Genomic DNA, 13,122 nt, shown 5'->3' with positions numbered 1-13,122 from the left:
AAGCCCATCCCCGGCCCCCTCCCCATGGAATACCAGGACAGGATAGCTCAGATAGTTTTCTCTTCTTCAAAACATCATTAGGATTGAAAAAAATGAATCTCTTGCTTGCACATTTTGCATAAATACATGGTAAGTTATCAATTGATGTTCAAATAGCTTAATTGAGTTTGAGGGGGGGGAAAGGTCATTTAATTGGTCTATTGAAATGTTAACAGAAACAGATATGGCAAGGAATAGACTTTAATGGCTGCAGTGTGGCACTGATGTCTGCATTCACTTGCAAAATTGTTAATTAGGGCACTTTGGTAGTTCATTTGCTTTTGTATTGATGTGCTTAGTCCAAGGAGAGAAACTGGGTGTGTATGTGGTATTTACTGGGCGGCAGAGGCTTGCCTGTAGTCAGGAGTAAGGGAGAAAGAGTGTAAATCAGAACTGGGCTCTGATTTATGCCAGTGTCTTCATCAAGGTGCTGCCAGGGCGGCGAGCCATGGCCCAGTGGGTAGCGTGGGTTTGTGTACCACTAAGTTTCGTGTGTTTGGCACCTTTTTTTTAATCGTTGTAGCAGTGGACTTGGACAACGCCAGAACGTGATTTTTAACTTTTTTTTTTTTTTTAGCTTTTTTAACTGGATTAAAACAGACCGTCTTGCCCAGCAAGGGAGTGGATGTCTGTGTTCACCGAGCCCCTGGAAGTAGGTGTTATCTCCTTAAATGCATACCAAAAGAATAGATTCAATTGCAATTCCTGGCCCACAGCCATCAGTGCCAGTGAAATTACAAAACCAGTCCTTAGTATGTACTTTAGGTCCATCGTGCCTGTCTCGCAGAACATGGACCTTGAAGGTATTGGCGTTCTGGATGTGGGAAACTGTCCAGACTGTCCACCAGCATTTTTTAAGGGTGGTAATTGCAGGGATTAATCCTGGTGCTGTTTCCTAATAGACTCACTGGATGCAAAGCTTTATATTTGAATTGGCTGCAAGAAGGCCGTATTGTGTACAGTATATAATAATGTATTATACCCCGGGCACTCTTTATAAACAGAGGCAGCAAGAACAACAGCGGAGTGAAAGCCCAAGTAGCGATGAATCATCACTTTTACGAGAGGGATCCTGTTGTCCTGCCGGAACAGGAACAGGTTAGGAGAGAAGATGACATTTTGCAGCAAATAAAGTGCCGATCCTAAGAGCTCCTAAATGAAATGGGCTTTTTGTGCGTTGTGTACGCTGTAATTCCCCGCGTGGGTGCTGTATCTGCCAGTGGTCGCAGCGTCCGGGGCTGTGGTACGGGGCTTGCGACCGAGCGTTGCTTTTAAACTCCAGGTGCTCCTGCAGCCAGTCGACACCAGCTTCATTTACTCGTATGTATTTGTGAAAGTACTTACGTGACGATCACAAATATGTGCAGCACAGCTATGTAGTTCTGCAAGTTTAATCCCAGTCCCAGAAAGTGTCTTTGTGGCCCTATGCAAATGTATTTACATAGGAATGGTCCGGGGTCCTTTAAAGGAGGCAACAGAGTTAGAAGACTGAGGCCAACAAATAAATGAAAGTTTCTCTAAATCCATTGGATAATAGAGGCAGTGTTAAGGCTAACCACAGTGTTGAACTAAACAGAGGGATTACTCCTGGGTTTTGCATCAGTTGTTTTCTGCTGGGTGGCCTCACTTGTCAAAAAAAAAAAAAGGGGGGGGGGGGGGAAGGGAAAAAAATTTAACGGGCGAACATTCACATGGCACATTTGAGAAAAGAAGTATGCTTAATTCCATCAAAGCTCAGAAATCAGTCATTAATTTATTCTAACCTCCAATTGTTGGTCATTTGTGAAACATCTGGCCTTTAAGTCGTAGGAACCTAAACATAAGTACAATGTGAGCCCTTCTAAAGATGGGAGCTGGGTGTCGCGGGGGTGCTGGGTTAGCGGGGGTGCGTGAGCGCACGAATGCCTGTGTGCTGCATAGGTTGCAACTGCCACTTAATTTCAGAGACTTTGAAACATATTAAAATGAATCCTTCAGTTAATTTACTCTCAAAATTAGATTATTGTTCATTTGCATCTTGGAAAAGTTCTGCCATTCAAAAGAGTCTCTTTCTTCATGGTGAGTTAACAGTTAGATATTTAGCAATCTTGCAGCTTGCTAGTCAGAAATAGTTTCTAATGAAGTTGAAATTTGAGATAGAAAATGTATAAAAGCTTTCAGGAAAGACATACCCTATTTTCCATATGGCTAAGTAATTGTTATGATATTTGTTTTAAAGCTGGACTTAGACACTCCTGAGTGCCCTCTAATTTGATATGGCTGGTCCCGGCGATTCTTCTGGAGGAAACTTTCGTAGTAGAATGCAGTGAAGGAGATAAATAATTTTGCAGCTATAAGCACGTTGCAAAGTATAGAAAATAATTCGGTCGCCTTTACTGTTGTACGGATAACAGTCTCCAGGTTATTTGCCTCTGCTGGGAGCTGGAACCTGAGTGAAAAGGAACTGAGCGATTAAACGCAGATTTGAAATTAAGGTGGCATCTCGGAGCTGGCAAAATTCTGCCTTTTGTTAAGCTTAAAATAACACGTGCTATTTAGTTCTCAGGCCTGGGGGGTTGTTTTTAGTTGGGGAGGGAATACAGTTCTTCACGTATAGCTTCGACGTTGCAACGCAGAACGAGATTGGATTTTAAATGGGATGGAAAATTTTAGACCTGGCAGTCCGCAGGGCTGCAGGGGTACCTCGGAACTGCCTGTTCCCCAGCACTTACCTGCTTGTACTGGTTTGTTGGTTTGAAGGACCGGTGTTCCCTTTTTGGCCGGACTGTTTGCTCCTCTGGACCATCAGAGGCTGCAGCTCCAAGGCTGTTTTGATGATCATGATAATGATGTTATCCAGGCGCATAACAAAAAGAAACAATTTTGAGGGTTTTCTATAAAGCAGCTCTTTCTCTTAGTATTTGTTTATCCTTTCCCCCTTACTAAGTAAGTAAATCTTTAATCCCCACTCCATTGTAAAATTTACTGTATCCAAGACCCGACCATTGTAACTCCTTTCAGGCTGGGTTTTATCCTTTCCTACTAAGGGGATATCTGTGATTTTGGCAGCCTGACACACATTACATTAGAAAAACCCAATGAGTAAATTAGGAGTGACTTAATGTATTCTGATTCTTAGCATTGACTTGCTCCTGCCATGCGGCTGGAACGTAGCGTGGGGAGCCCATGGGTGGTGGCAGGGCGCATGGTAGCCCATGGGTGCTGGTGGCGGCGGGGTGCGCGGGTGGCATGGGCACACGTATGTACGTACGACCCGCCAACACAATATGTAAAAAGTCACGTTTCAACTTTGTTAGAGCCCTTGTTTCTCAGGCACTGATGTCCAAAGTACTGGTAGGATAGTGGAGATGAGAGGGAGGAAAAAAAAAAATCTCTTTAAACAGCTTGTGAAATGTAATGTTTGAAACGGCTCTTTGAGAGCGTGCAGATTATGGCCCGCGCAGTGACTCTTCCCAGCTCTCTGGGAAATGAGCTGTTGACATTCTTTTGGGTCATCATCCGAGATAGGAGGGCAACCACAAGGATTTAGCAGATAAATTCATCGAAAAAGACCTTTATCCATTTCATTGCAACTTGGAAACGTTCATGTCGAATCGCAGCATTAATGTAGCCCTTTTAGCCCTTCAAAGTGAGCCTTATGTTTAAAAAAAAAAAATCTAAAAAAAATATAAATCAAATGACCAGAGTAATAACTTCTTTAGGTCTTCTAAGAGGTAATTCATTATTTACATAATTCTGGAGCATAAACCCATCTTTCCTTCAAGAGCCTCTGAAATAGAATTGGGGATCTTATATGGTGAAAGAGTCTCTTTTGAATTCTAATCAACTGGATCTGTCTCAAATTCATTTCTAGGTTGTTGTAAACAGTGGAATTTAAATTAATTTCTCCTTATCTTGTCTTTTGAAGAAAATTAGCAACACATTTCAAAGGTTTTATTTTTAAATACAGCTCACTTTATTCGGGGGGTTTGTTCTTTTTTTTTTTTTTTTTTTTCTTTTTTAACTTTATAAACCAGGTGCCGGGCAGGATGGGTTTTGACAGCCAGATGACAATTATGCATTAGCATAGGTGATTATGAAATAAAGAAGGGGGGAAAAAAAAACTTTTTGACTTGAACTCAAATGATACTATATAGGCTGAATGCGCAGGCGAGGTTCCCACAATGCACTGTGAAACCCAGGCTAACAACCACCCCGCTGCGCTGAAAACCCCCAAAAAAGACAAAAGCACAATGAAATAGAAAGCTTACCACCGGTAGCTTTCAAAACGACAAACTAGGCAAACTATACATCTCCACCACTCCAATTTTGTCAGAATGCTAATGAGCTTGCTCTGATCTTTACTCGGCTTCCCGTGTTTTCTACATCTTCAAGGACCACATGGCGCTAGCAAAATAAAGACAACTAAATGAGAATTTTGAATGCTTTTTGTGTTAGGACCTGGTGCCTTTCAGTTGACGCACTCGTTGAATATTCTCAACTTAAAAGCGTACAACAGGGGGCTGGGTATGAACTTTTTAGCAGGGGGAAATTTGTACAAAAGTAAATGAGTGTGATGAGGAAAATATGAGAAAAATTTCTGATTAATTTCCACTCTATAATATCACTGACACCTTCAGCCCCTCTCATACTCCTCTAACAAGAGATGCTGATAAAAGATGAATGATTCTGTGTTGTTCACAGTGAATGTTTAGTGGTTTTTTAATAGCGGCATTCTACATGAAAGGCACCAGGAAGTACTCTGCATTAGCAGTTGAGATCACTAGTTAATAGGATGATGTCTTTTAGCTTTTGTCGCAAGATTATTAGAAAGGATGGGTTTCTGTTCTCATCCCAGCATACTTTGGAGTGCTTGTTGAGTACAAGTGCTAAAATACAGGTTTCTCGGTATTGTTTTGCATGCAAAGTAAAAGCCCTTTTAATGCAACACCTTTTACTTTTTTTCCTCTTTTTTTTTTTTTTTTTTTTTTTTTGTTACCAGGTGATTTTTGTCATTGATCTCTTATCTGCCCCCTTTAGCTGTATTAATCACTTGGAGTGGTCTGCTTCTCAATGGGGGCCTGATGATGTATATGTGTATAGATTCACTATCAAAAATAAATCCCTTATATGCTCTGCACCTTCACAAACCTGATTATCGGGCTGTATTTACCAGTCTGTATTATACCGTCTCGAATGCTTCTTGCTGGAGTCGTCCAGTCTGCAATACGAATCCGCACTAGCGGAGGGAGGGGTAGACTAGGAGGAGGCATCCCTCTGCCTAAGCCAAATTTTGTCTTTTAAAAACAATTGAATTGACAATTCTCCTTGGGATTCTCAAAAGCAAATGCATTTTTGTATTCACCCGTGTCAGGGCTTGGGGAGGAAAATGATGAATGTTCAGTTTTGCCTGAGAGATGAACTCCATGTAAAAATTGGTTTCGTTACCGTCTTCAGGCTCGCAAGCAGCCAGTGTGAAAAATACCGGTGTGTATACATAAGGAGAAAAAAATCATCATGGTCTTTTCATATTTCCATATCTCGCCTAAATCAGAAAGAATGAATTAATAACACCGTCAGTTTTATAGCGGTTTGCCAGCCCTGCTCTCCTGCCCTGCTGTTCTGCCTGGCTCAGCACGGTTAACCTCAGGTGAGCTGGGAACCTGCCAAACCACAGGGTGGTGGAGGGATGTCCAGCGGGGCTGGGAACCTGCCAAACCACAGGGTGGTGGAGGGATGTCCAGCAGGGCTGAGCAAGACCAAGATGCGCACGAAGCGCAGCGAGCGGGCGGACGGTCTGGCAGCAGCAGAAAATGTAACAGTATCACTGCAAACATCATCTTTACCGCTTACCTTTTTGCATTTAGCATAAACAGGGAGTGAAAGCATTTCCAAAAAATTCTGAGCCTGTGGATGAACGTGTGTGATGCTGGTTTGGGTTTTGCTGCTGCCAGTTTGCGAGCACTCCCTGTGGGGAACGCGGAACGGTTGGGAGGCCAGAGGGGTGTCACCGACAGCGGTTTGTGCTGGACAAGAGAAAAGGTTTTGACACGAGCACAAGAATTAGCGATTTTTACTGTAACATGATAACCGTTCACAAAAATATGCATTGGTAGTTACTGCCTTTTTTTTTTTTCTTCTTTTTTGAGGCAAAGCAATATTATAAAGCACTCAATGAGATGCTCCTCTGCCCGGTGTTCAGGAACGTTGACTTGCTGCCAGGGTTATAGTCATGGCGGTTTTGGCAACTACCAAAGCCCCGGGTGGAAGAAGTGCAATGACGTTATGGTGGATGTCTTGCTTACAACACAGTGACTGCACCCCTGCGTTGCATCCAAGTGCGATCTGACCGCCCTGCATGCCGCTGCGGCCGGTGGCGTTCCGTAGGGATGCCTGCTAGCACGGAATCTGTGCAGGGCGGGGGTGTTCATGAGAATTGGTTAATGCAAATAAACCGGCACCTAGGAAGCGGTTCTCCTGACAGGAGTCTTCAGGGTCCAGGTCATTCATACATGAAGTTCTTGAGGCCTGTCAGCCTTGCTCCAGTTTCCGTCCTGGTGCCTCCACACTCTCTTACTGGCAAGCTCTTTCCTCTCCAGTCTCGATCTCCTCCCGTTAGCAGTTCCTGTGAAGCAGTCTTGACTTGCTTTTGGTAAAGGGAGACCATCTGGCCACGCTTTTCCAAATACCTGCCATTTCTGCAGCTGTGGAGCTTCTGCAAAACGAATGCACCACGGCAAACTCGGGGGTTCACACTTCTGACTGTAATTCACCATGTCTTTACAGCCTTAGATCTGCGTGTAGGTAGGCAGACGTTCCCAGGAGACCTTTCCAAGGCCAGACATGGGCAGCATGTGTGCGTGTTCAGCCTTCCCAAGCCAACTTCATTAAATCATTAAAGCAGCTCAGCGGAAACAATGACCATTTTTTTTTTTCTCGAAGTAAGACAGAATTGCCACTGGCTGGAAGGAGCGCACGGTAAGTCAGCCGCCTCTCCGCACACTTCCCTGGCTTGTAGCCTCATCATTGCCTTAAAAGAACCTGTCAACAAAGTGCTTGAAGCCAGTGTGAAGGGGAGCCCGAGCGCAGCGTTGCCTGCGTAGCAGGAGGCTACTCTGGGAGAGCCCTAGGCACTATGAATAGGCTTGCGAGCCTTCCAAAAGTCTTGCAAGACCCAACAGACACTTGCTTCTTTTAACTGATTTCCATCTTTCTTTGTGGTATTGCAGTATAAATGCTCTTTCATGTAGTAGGCACAGTCTTTGGCTTTATGCCTGGAAGTTGGCTTTCTCGGCGATCAGTGCCTGCCCGCAAGGAGAAGGTGAGGAGCGAGGCGCTCCGGTCACGCCGGGGCTGCTAGCCCACGGTGCCGCTGCAGCCTGCAGAGACCCCCGTTGTTTTTTCTCTGTTTTCTCCCCTTTACCACCGAAAACACATTTTCTGTCCAAACGGAAAACAGCGGTGCCCCAGGACACCTGAACCCAGCTGAACTTGCCCCGTTAGCCCTGGGAAGCTTTGGATCCCTGGAGCGCAAACCTGCCAGCCCCGGTAGGAGCAGGCGCCTTCACTGACGCCGGTACAGGGTGACGTCCATCGCCTCGCTGCAGGCACCTGCCTGGGCTCAGCTCAGCCCTGCCCATTCAAGAAGTCATGTTGTACTGGCCAGTGCCCCTTCCCAGCGCTGTGAGAATATGTTCTGGAGGGGGTAAGACAACATTTGGTAAAAATGGGCTAACACACTGCCTCGTAGAGCACAGTCCCACCACTTCCAGGGTAACTGGCCTCTCACTCCAGAATCTTACCCAGCCATCACTTGCCAAGTAAACTGGCAGTGATGTAAGGAGTAGTTACAAGCTGTAAAGAAATTGCTGCCACTCATAACCAAGTACCCAGCTCTACTCGCCGACCTGCAAGCAAAATAGCTCACCTGCCAGACCACCCTTCCTGGTGGATTTCCAGGCATGAACTGCTGGTTTTCCCACAGCTTCCAAGGTTTGAGTCTCTCGGCTAACAGTGCGTGTTTCCTGTGCGGCCAGCCAGGGTTGGAGGTATGCTTCTCCCAAGCCCACGCTTCCCCTGAAGTGCTGCTCCGTCAGGAAATGTGGGTACAAAGAATAGCAGAGGGTGACAGAGGACATGCACTGGTGCTGCGCGGTGCTGGGATCCGTCTCTTCCTCGCAGGAATCTCTGCAGATGTTTCAGCTGAACTTTACCTCTTGTTGGCTGAATTTGGGGCCACAAACTGTGTGTTTTCTTGGTCTGGATTGATGGTCCCACATTTAAAATACATTCATAATCTTTACCAAGCCCAGGCATTCTACTTCTGTTGATTTTCTGTTATTTTCTCGTGGCTACTGCTGTGTTGACTCATCCTGTCGAGGAAATCAGCAGCCTTCCAGGCCATTTGTCTTTTGTGGATGTTTTGGTCCTGTGGTAATTTCAGGTTGCCGGGACTGCAGGCCAAGATGTTTGTCTTCCCATGAGTCAGCCCCGCTCCAGGTAGAACAAATCCTCGCACATGCCGAGATGTGGTCAGAACCCTGACCTGCTGCTTACACAGCTCTCGACATTTCACATAGCCTCTCTGATTTATTATGTTTCGGAAACCAAAGAAATTACAAGTTTCCTGCTTGATATTAAGCTAATTTGATGTGTGCATGTGATGAGGGCATGCCCTTGGTGGCGGCTCCGGTTCGTTAGGGTTGCAGTGTTTCAGGGGGCTGGGATGGCCAGCCACGGCGCTGCAATGCAGCGCTGCCTGGCAGATTCTTGGCAGTCGGTACCCACCTTTATGAGCCTCCATTGTGTGGGCATCAATGTCTCCTTCTCAACTGCTCTCAGACAGCAAGTTAGTGGCCATGGATTTGCCTGTCTAATGTTCCTTGAGCGTTTTCCCATCCGGTTCAGAGAGTTGGAAGATTGTGCCAGGGCTTCATCTGCTAGCTAGCTTTTCTGCAGCGTCATCTAAACAACGGTCCTGTCCTGTTTATCTCTTGGTGGCTCTTCTGGTTTGGTTTTGGTGACTTTTGAATAACCAAGGAGGTCCTAGGTTGGCGAAAGGAAGAAGTACTCCGGTAGGAAGCTGGGCATGGCGATCTGAGGTGGGAGGCTTGAGGCTCAGGGTGGAGCAGCCCACCCGTTCCCACTGTTGGGTGCTGGCTCCGATTGGATGCTGAGAATTTTGAAGAATCATCTTAACCAAAACTCTGAGCTTTTCCATCAAAGGTGGTCCTCTGGAAGAAGAGGAGGGTGATTTTGCAGAAAATAGGTCTCTTTTTGGGATGCCTCAGTTTTTCTTGGTGCAGAATTGTGGATCGCTAGCTGTTTAAAAATCCCCACCGTAGCTTTTGGTTGCGTTGGGCACGTTGGGCGGTGGGTCTCCTGTAAGTCCCCTTTACGAGGAATATCTGTTGTGAGCGTAGGCCTTTCTGCTTAGGTGTTCGTTAAACTCAGTAACTTGCATTAAACCCAAGAGCTCGCCAGCACATAAGCTGTTTGCAGTGAGCAAGGTGAGAAGACTGTTCCGATCGGTGGGAAGCCTGCCATCGACTGCGGCGGGTGCGGGACCTCCCATCAGCCGGCGTTAGCGATGTGAGGCGGGTCAGCTGCAGCCCCTGGCGCTGCCCGTGCTGCCTGTGGCAAAGCCGTGGTTGCCGCAGCCCATCAGCCCCGCGGTGGGCGCGGGACGCTGGCCCGTGGAGGGACGGGGGCAGGTGACACCCAGGCAGGGGCAAGAAGCTGTGCGGGGGCAGCTGGCGGCTGGCCTGCCCCAGGGAACATGGCATCTAACCTGGAACAATCAAAGGTTAGCTCTTGTCCTAAAGCAGGAGGATCCAATTCCTACCTCCCGTGGTTTTTTGTTTGTTTGAATATTTATTGCTACAGCTTTGCCTTTCCATATTCAACATTCAACCCGGTTTTAATTCTTGCTGAGCTCTTAGTTTCAACATTGCCTCGTGGCGACGAGTTCTACTGGTAAATGACGAGGCTTTGAGGAAAGATCATTCTTTTTATCGGTTTTAAACACACCACCTTCAATTTCAGTGAATTTCCCCAGGTTCTTCCCAGACAAGACGAGACACATCCTAGACCTATTCTTTATTTGCTATTCATGTTCTCCTTCAGGTAAACAAGCCGATCCGTCTGCCTGCTCCTAATACAGAAACTCGTAAAAACTCATCCCCACGACTGGGTGAGCGCAACAGGGGTTTTTTCAGCAGGCAAATAAAGGCGGTGGTGTCCGCTCTCGGAGGGCCTTCCCATTAAATTTGTGGAATTTGCTGGTTGGGCTCGGTGGCCACCTCGCTGGCAGCCCGGGAGGGAGCAGGGCTGCCTGTCCTGGCCGTCCCTGCCGCGCTTGGCTCGGCGGGCGCTGCCGTTCCCCCGCTGGCCTCTTCACCCAAGTGTGCCGAGTGAAGAAAGCGGCTTCTATTCTGTTTTAAAACTGTGTGTAAACATCAGCAAATGGGTGAAGAATGGGCTCTGTCTTAAGTAGGTTGTTTTTCATGTAGTTCTGTTGAGGTAAATGGGGAGACATGGGGAGGTTTCTGTGTTTATCCATGACACCATGGCACACACACTACACACAGTGCAAATAAAATTTAAAAACAATTACTGCTTCAGATGGCATACCAAGCCGTTTCTGTAAACCTGCTATTTCTTGCCAGATTGAACGGGCTGGTTGGGGATGCTGATAGAAATCCTTTATTATTTATCTTCCGCAGGTTGTAATTCATTTTTGCACAACAGCTAAATACATTTACATTTAAGGATTTTTAAAAAAATATTAATCTATTGGCTTATCTTGACAGATTTACGATGGCATAAAGTGTAGAGGAGTTACTGTGTTCATCCATTTACACTGCAAACTAATCTTGTCCCTGCATGTTGCTGCTTTTTCTTCCTTTTAAGTGGTATTCACAGTATTTCGTAGCACTTTCTTCTCTGTTTTCTTAGCAATGTACAGGTTTGCTATGTTAATCCATATTGGGTTTATCTAATGACGAGCTGCCCAAGTGGCTTAAAAATAATGGGTCTAATGGTACATATACGGGCTGAGCTGGCTGAGCAAAAGGGGTGCGAGTATTTTTAGCAGGAAAGGGGGGGGGGGAGGGAAGAAATTGTTTTTTCAAATTGATTCACAAGAGACATTTGTCAAGATGCTTCTTATTTAAATATTTACCAAACAATTAGCTTACAGTGTAAACAGAAATCCATTTGTAAATCCTGAAGAATGTGAAGGAAAAGGTATTCTGAAAAGACTGCCTGGAAGCTGTGCAGTGCCAAAATCAGCTAGTTGCATGTGTTGTTCTCAAAAAACAGTAACTTATAAACATGCTTGTAATTCTTGAGTGTTGTAGATGAAAATGGGTTCACGCTGATTTTGACTAAGAGTCAGGAAAATGATATTTTAATATGTGTGACGACCCACAGGAGAAAAGAAAGGACTTTGGGGTGGGGTTTGGTTTTGGGTTTTTTTCCTAGCATTAAAATTCTGGCTATCATTACTTTGGCTGTTGCTAAAATTTGTCCCAGACAGGGACAAAAATCACCAAACTTTACCCTGGAGCCTGGATTGAATCGTGTCAGGAGCTATTACAGCGCAGAATCGCAGCTCAGGAGCCAGTAGGAGTTTCTGTAGCGGCTTGTGCTGTTCCAGGCTGGTATTGGGCTCGTTCCTAATCGCTGAGGAGGCTCTGGTAGATGTCAAGTGAAGGGAAGAATAGAGCACGGATCCTGCACCACTCAAGCCAGACAATGAAATTAGAAAATGGCACTGAGAGTTGATGTGAGAGAATTCCCCTGGATTCCTAGAGGATTTATTCTTAAAATAAGAATGAATTGATTAAAAAAAAAAGGGGGGGGGGGGGGGGGGAGAAAAAAAAGGGAAAATAAAAGAGGAGGGGGAAAGCAGAAAGAAGGAGGGGGGAAAAGAAAATAAATTAGAGAAACCCTGCCAGAATCCTCCTCAGAACCTAGCTAATCATGAAGTCTGACATTAAAAGTTGTATTGTCTTTTTGCATAAAGGCGTGTGTACTTACTGTTTCGTCTTAGTTTCTGGCTCTGCATTTTTCAAATCTCTCACCGAGCGTTCCGCATGCATATGATGTTTGTGGCACTACCCGCTCCTATTTGAAGACTGTTTTCAGAAGTCATTATTGAACTATAGGATAAAAAGGTATAAGCATAATTACGTGTTAAAGAGAATAAATATGTTCTGCTAGATAGTTAACCAGATGAGGTTAAACAAGATAAGATGAATTCTGGTCTTTTTAGAAAACTGACAGTCTTCATTTTAAGCTACAATGTAAAGTGCTTTATCCTGAGATTAGGTATTGTGGCAGAAGCTAAAACTGCCTTTTTCCCCTAACCATGCCAGAATACAACCTCCTTTTCTTTTTGCGCTAACAAGACTGCTTTACCACCACAGCCCACTCTAAGTAATTAAATCAATCCTTTGTACTTACCGTATTCTCCTCTAGTGACGGTACTAGATCTGATTATATGCTTCATGCATATTCAAAGTACGGCACTGACAGCTCTTTAATGAGCTCTTACTTAATCAGTACGAACAATGTTCATCTTGTTCTTTTTTTCCTCATACATTAGAGCTAGGAACAGTTGGGGAAAAAATGAAACATCCAGCATTCATTTGAAAAATATATTGTACTTTGAAAAGTGTCTAAGCTGGGGAAGTTGCATTCTGCCCTTTAAAAGTCTGATGGACAAATTGGATTACTAGTATTGGATTAAATAACAAATGGTTAGAGGAGAAATGAGAAAAGCTCGCTGTGATCACAGGCTTTAATATTTTTTGTTACTTATAAAGCTGAAGGGGTCTTTAACCAGTTATTAAAGTCAGGATTAATTTGTAATGGTCCAACTTACTAGCTTTAAAAGGGTTTTGTTGTTGTTGTTGTTGTTTTTTTATCTAAAACAATAGTGTAATGCATGTATTATGGAAAAAAATTTAAGTTTAAGATCTGTGGGCTATTTATAGATTTTCATCATCTTGTACTGGCTCAGATAAGGGGGTTGCATGCGTGGGATCAGTTTGTTCTCAAACATGTTTTTCGTCTCATTTAAATAATCTACAGTATTTT

General features: G+C 44.8%; 1 protein-coding gene across 8 annotated transcripts in view; it reads left to right on the top strand.

The window, feature by feature from the left end:
• EHBP1 (EH domain binding protein 1) overlaps nucleotides 1-13,122 on the top strand; it is a 226,527-nt gene that overhangs the window by 201,231 nt on the left and 12,174 nt on the right. For 3 of the 8 annotated variants that reach the window (XM_080389553.1, XM_080389552.1, XM_080389551.1), the window contains exon 20: nucleotides 617-691. The exons of 4 other annotated variants lie outside the window; for them this stretch is intronic. In XM_080389553.1, coding sequence (XP_080245679.1) covers nucleotides 617-691 — 75 coding nt within the window. Of the gene's footprint in view, nucleotides 1-616; nucleotides 692-1,043; nucleotides 11,885-13,122 lie in introns of those variants that run through there. One more of the 8 variants, XM_080389557.1, reaches the window with a different exon arrangement.

Source organism: Falco punctatus (genome assembly GCF_963210335.1).
Source record: "Falco punctatus genome assembly, chromosome: 5".
Classification (NCBI taxonomy): Eukaryota; Metazoa; Chordata; class Aves; order Falconiformes; family Falconidae; genus Falco; species Falco punctatus.
The sequence above is the reverse complement of the archived record's forward strand: the minus strand, read 5'-3'. Positions and strand labels throughout refer to the sequence as shown.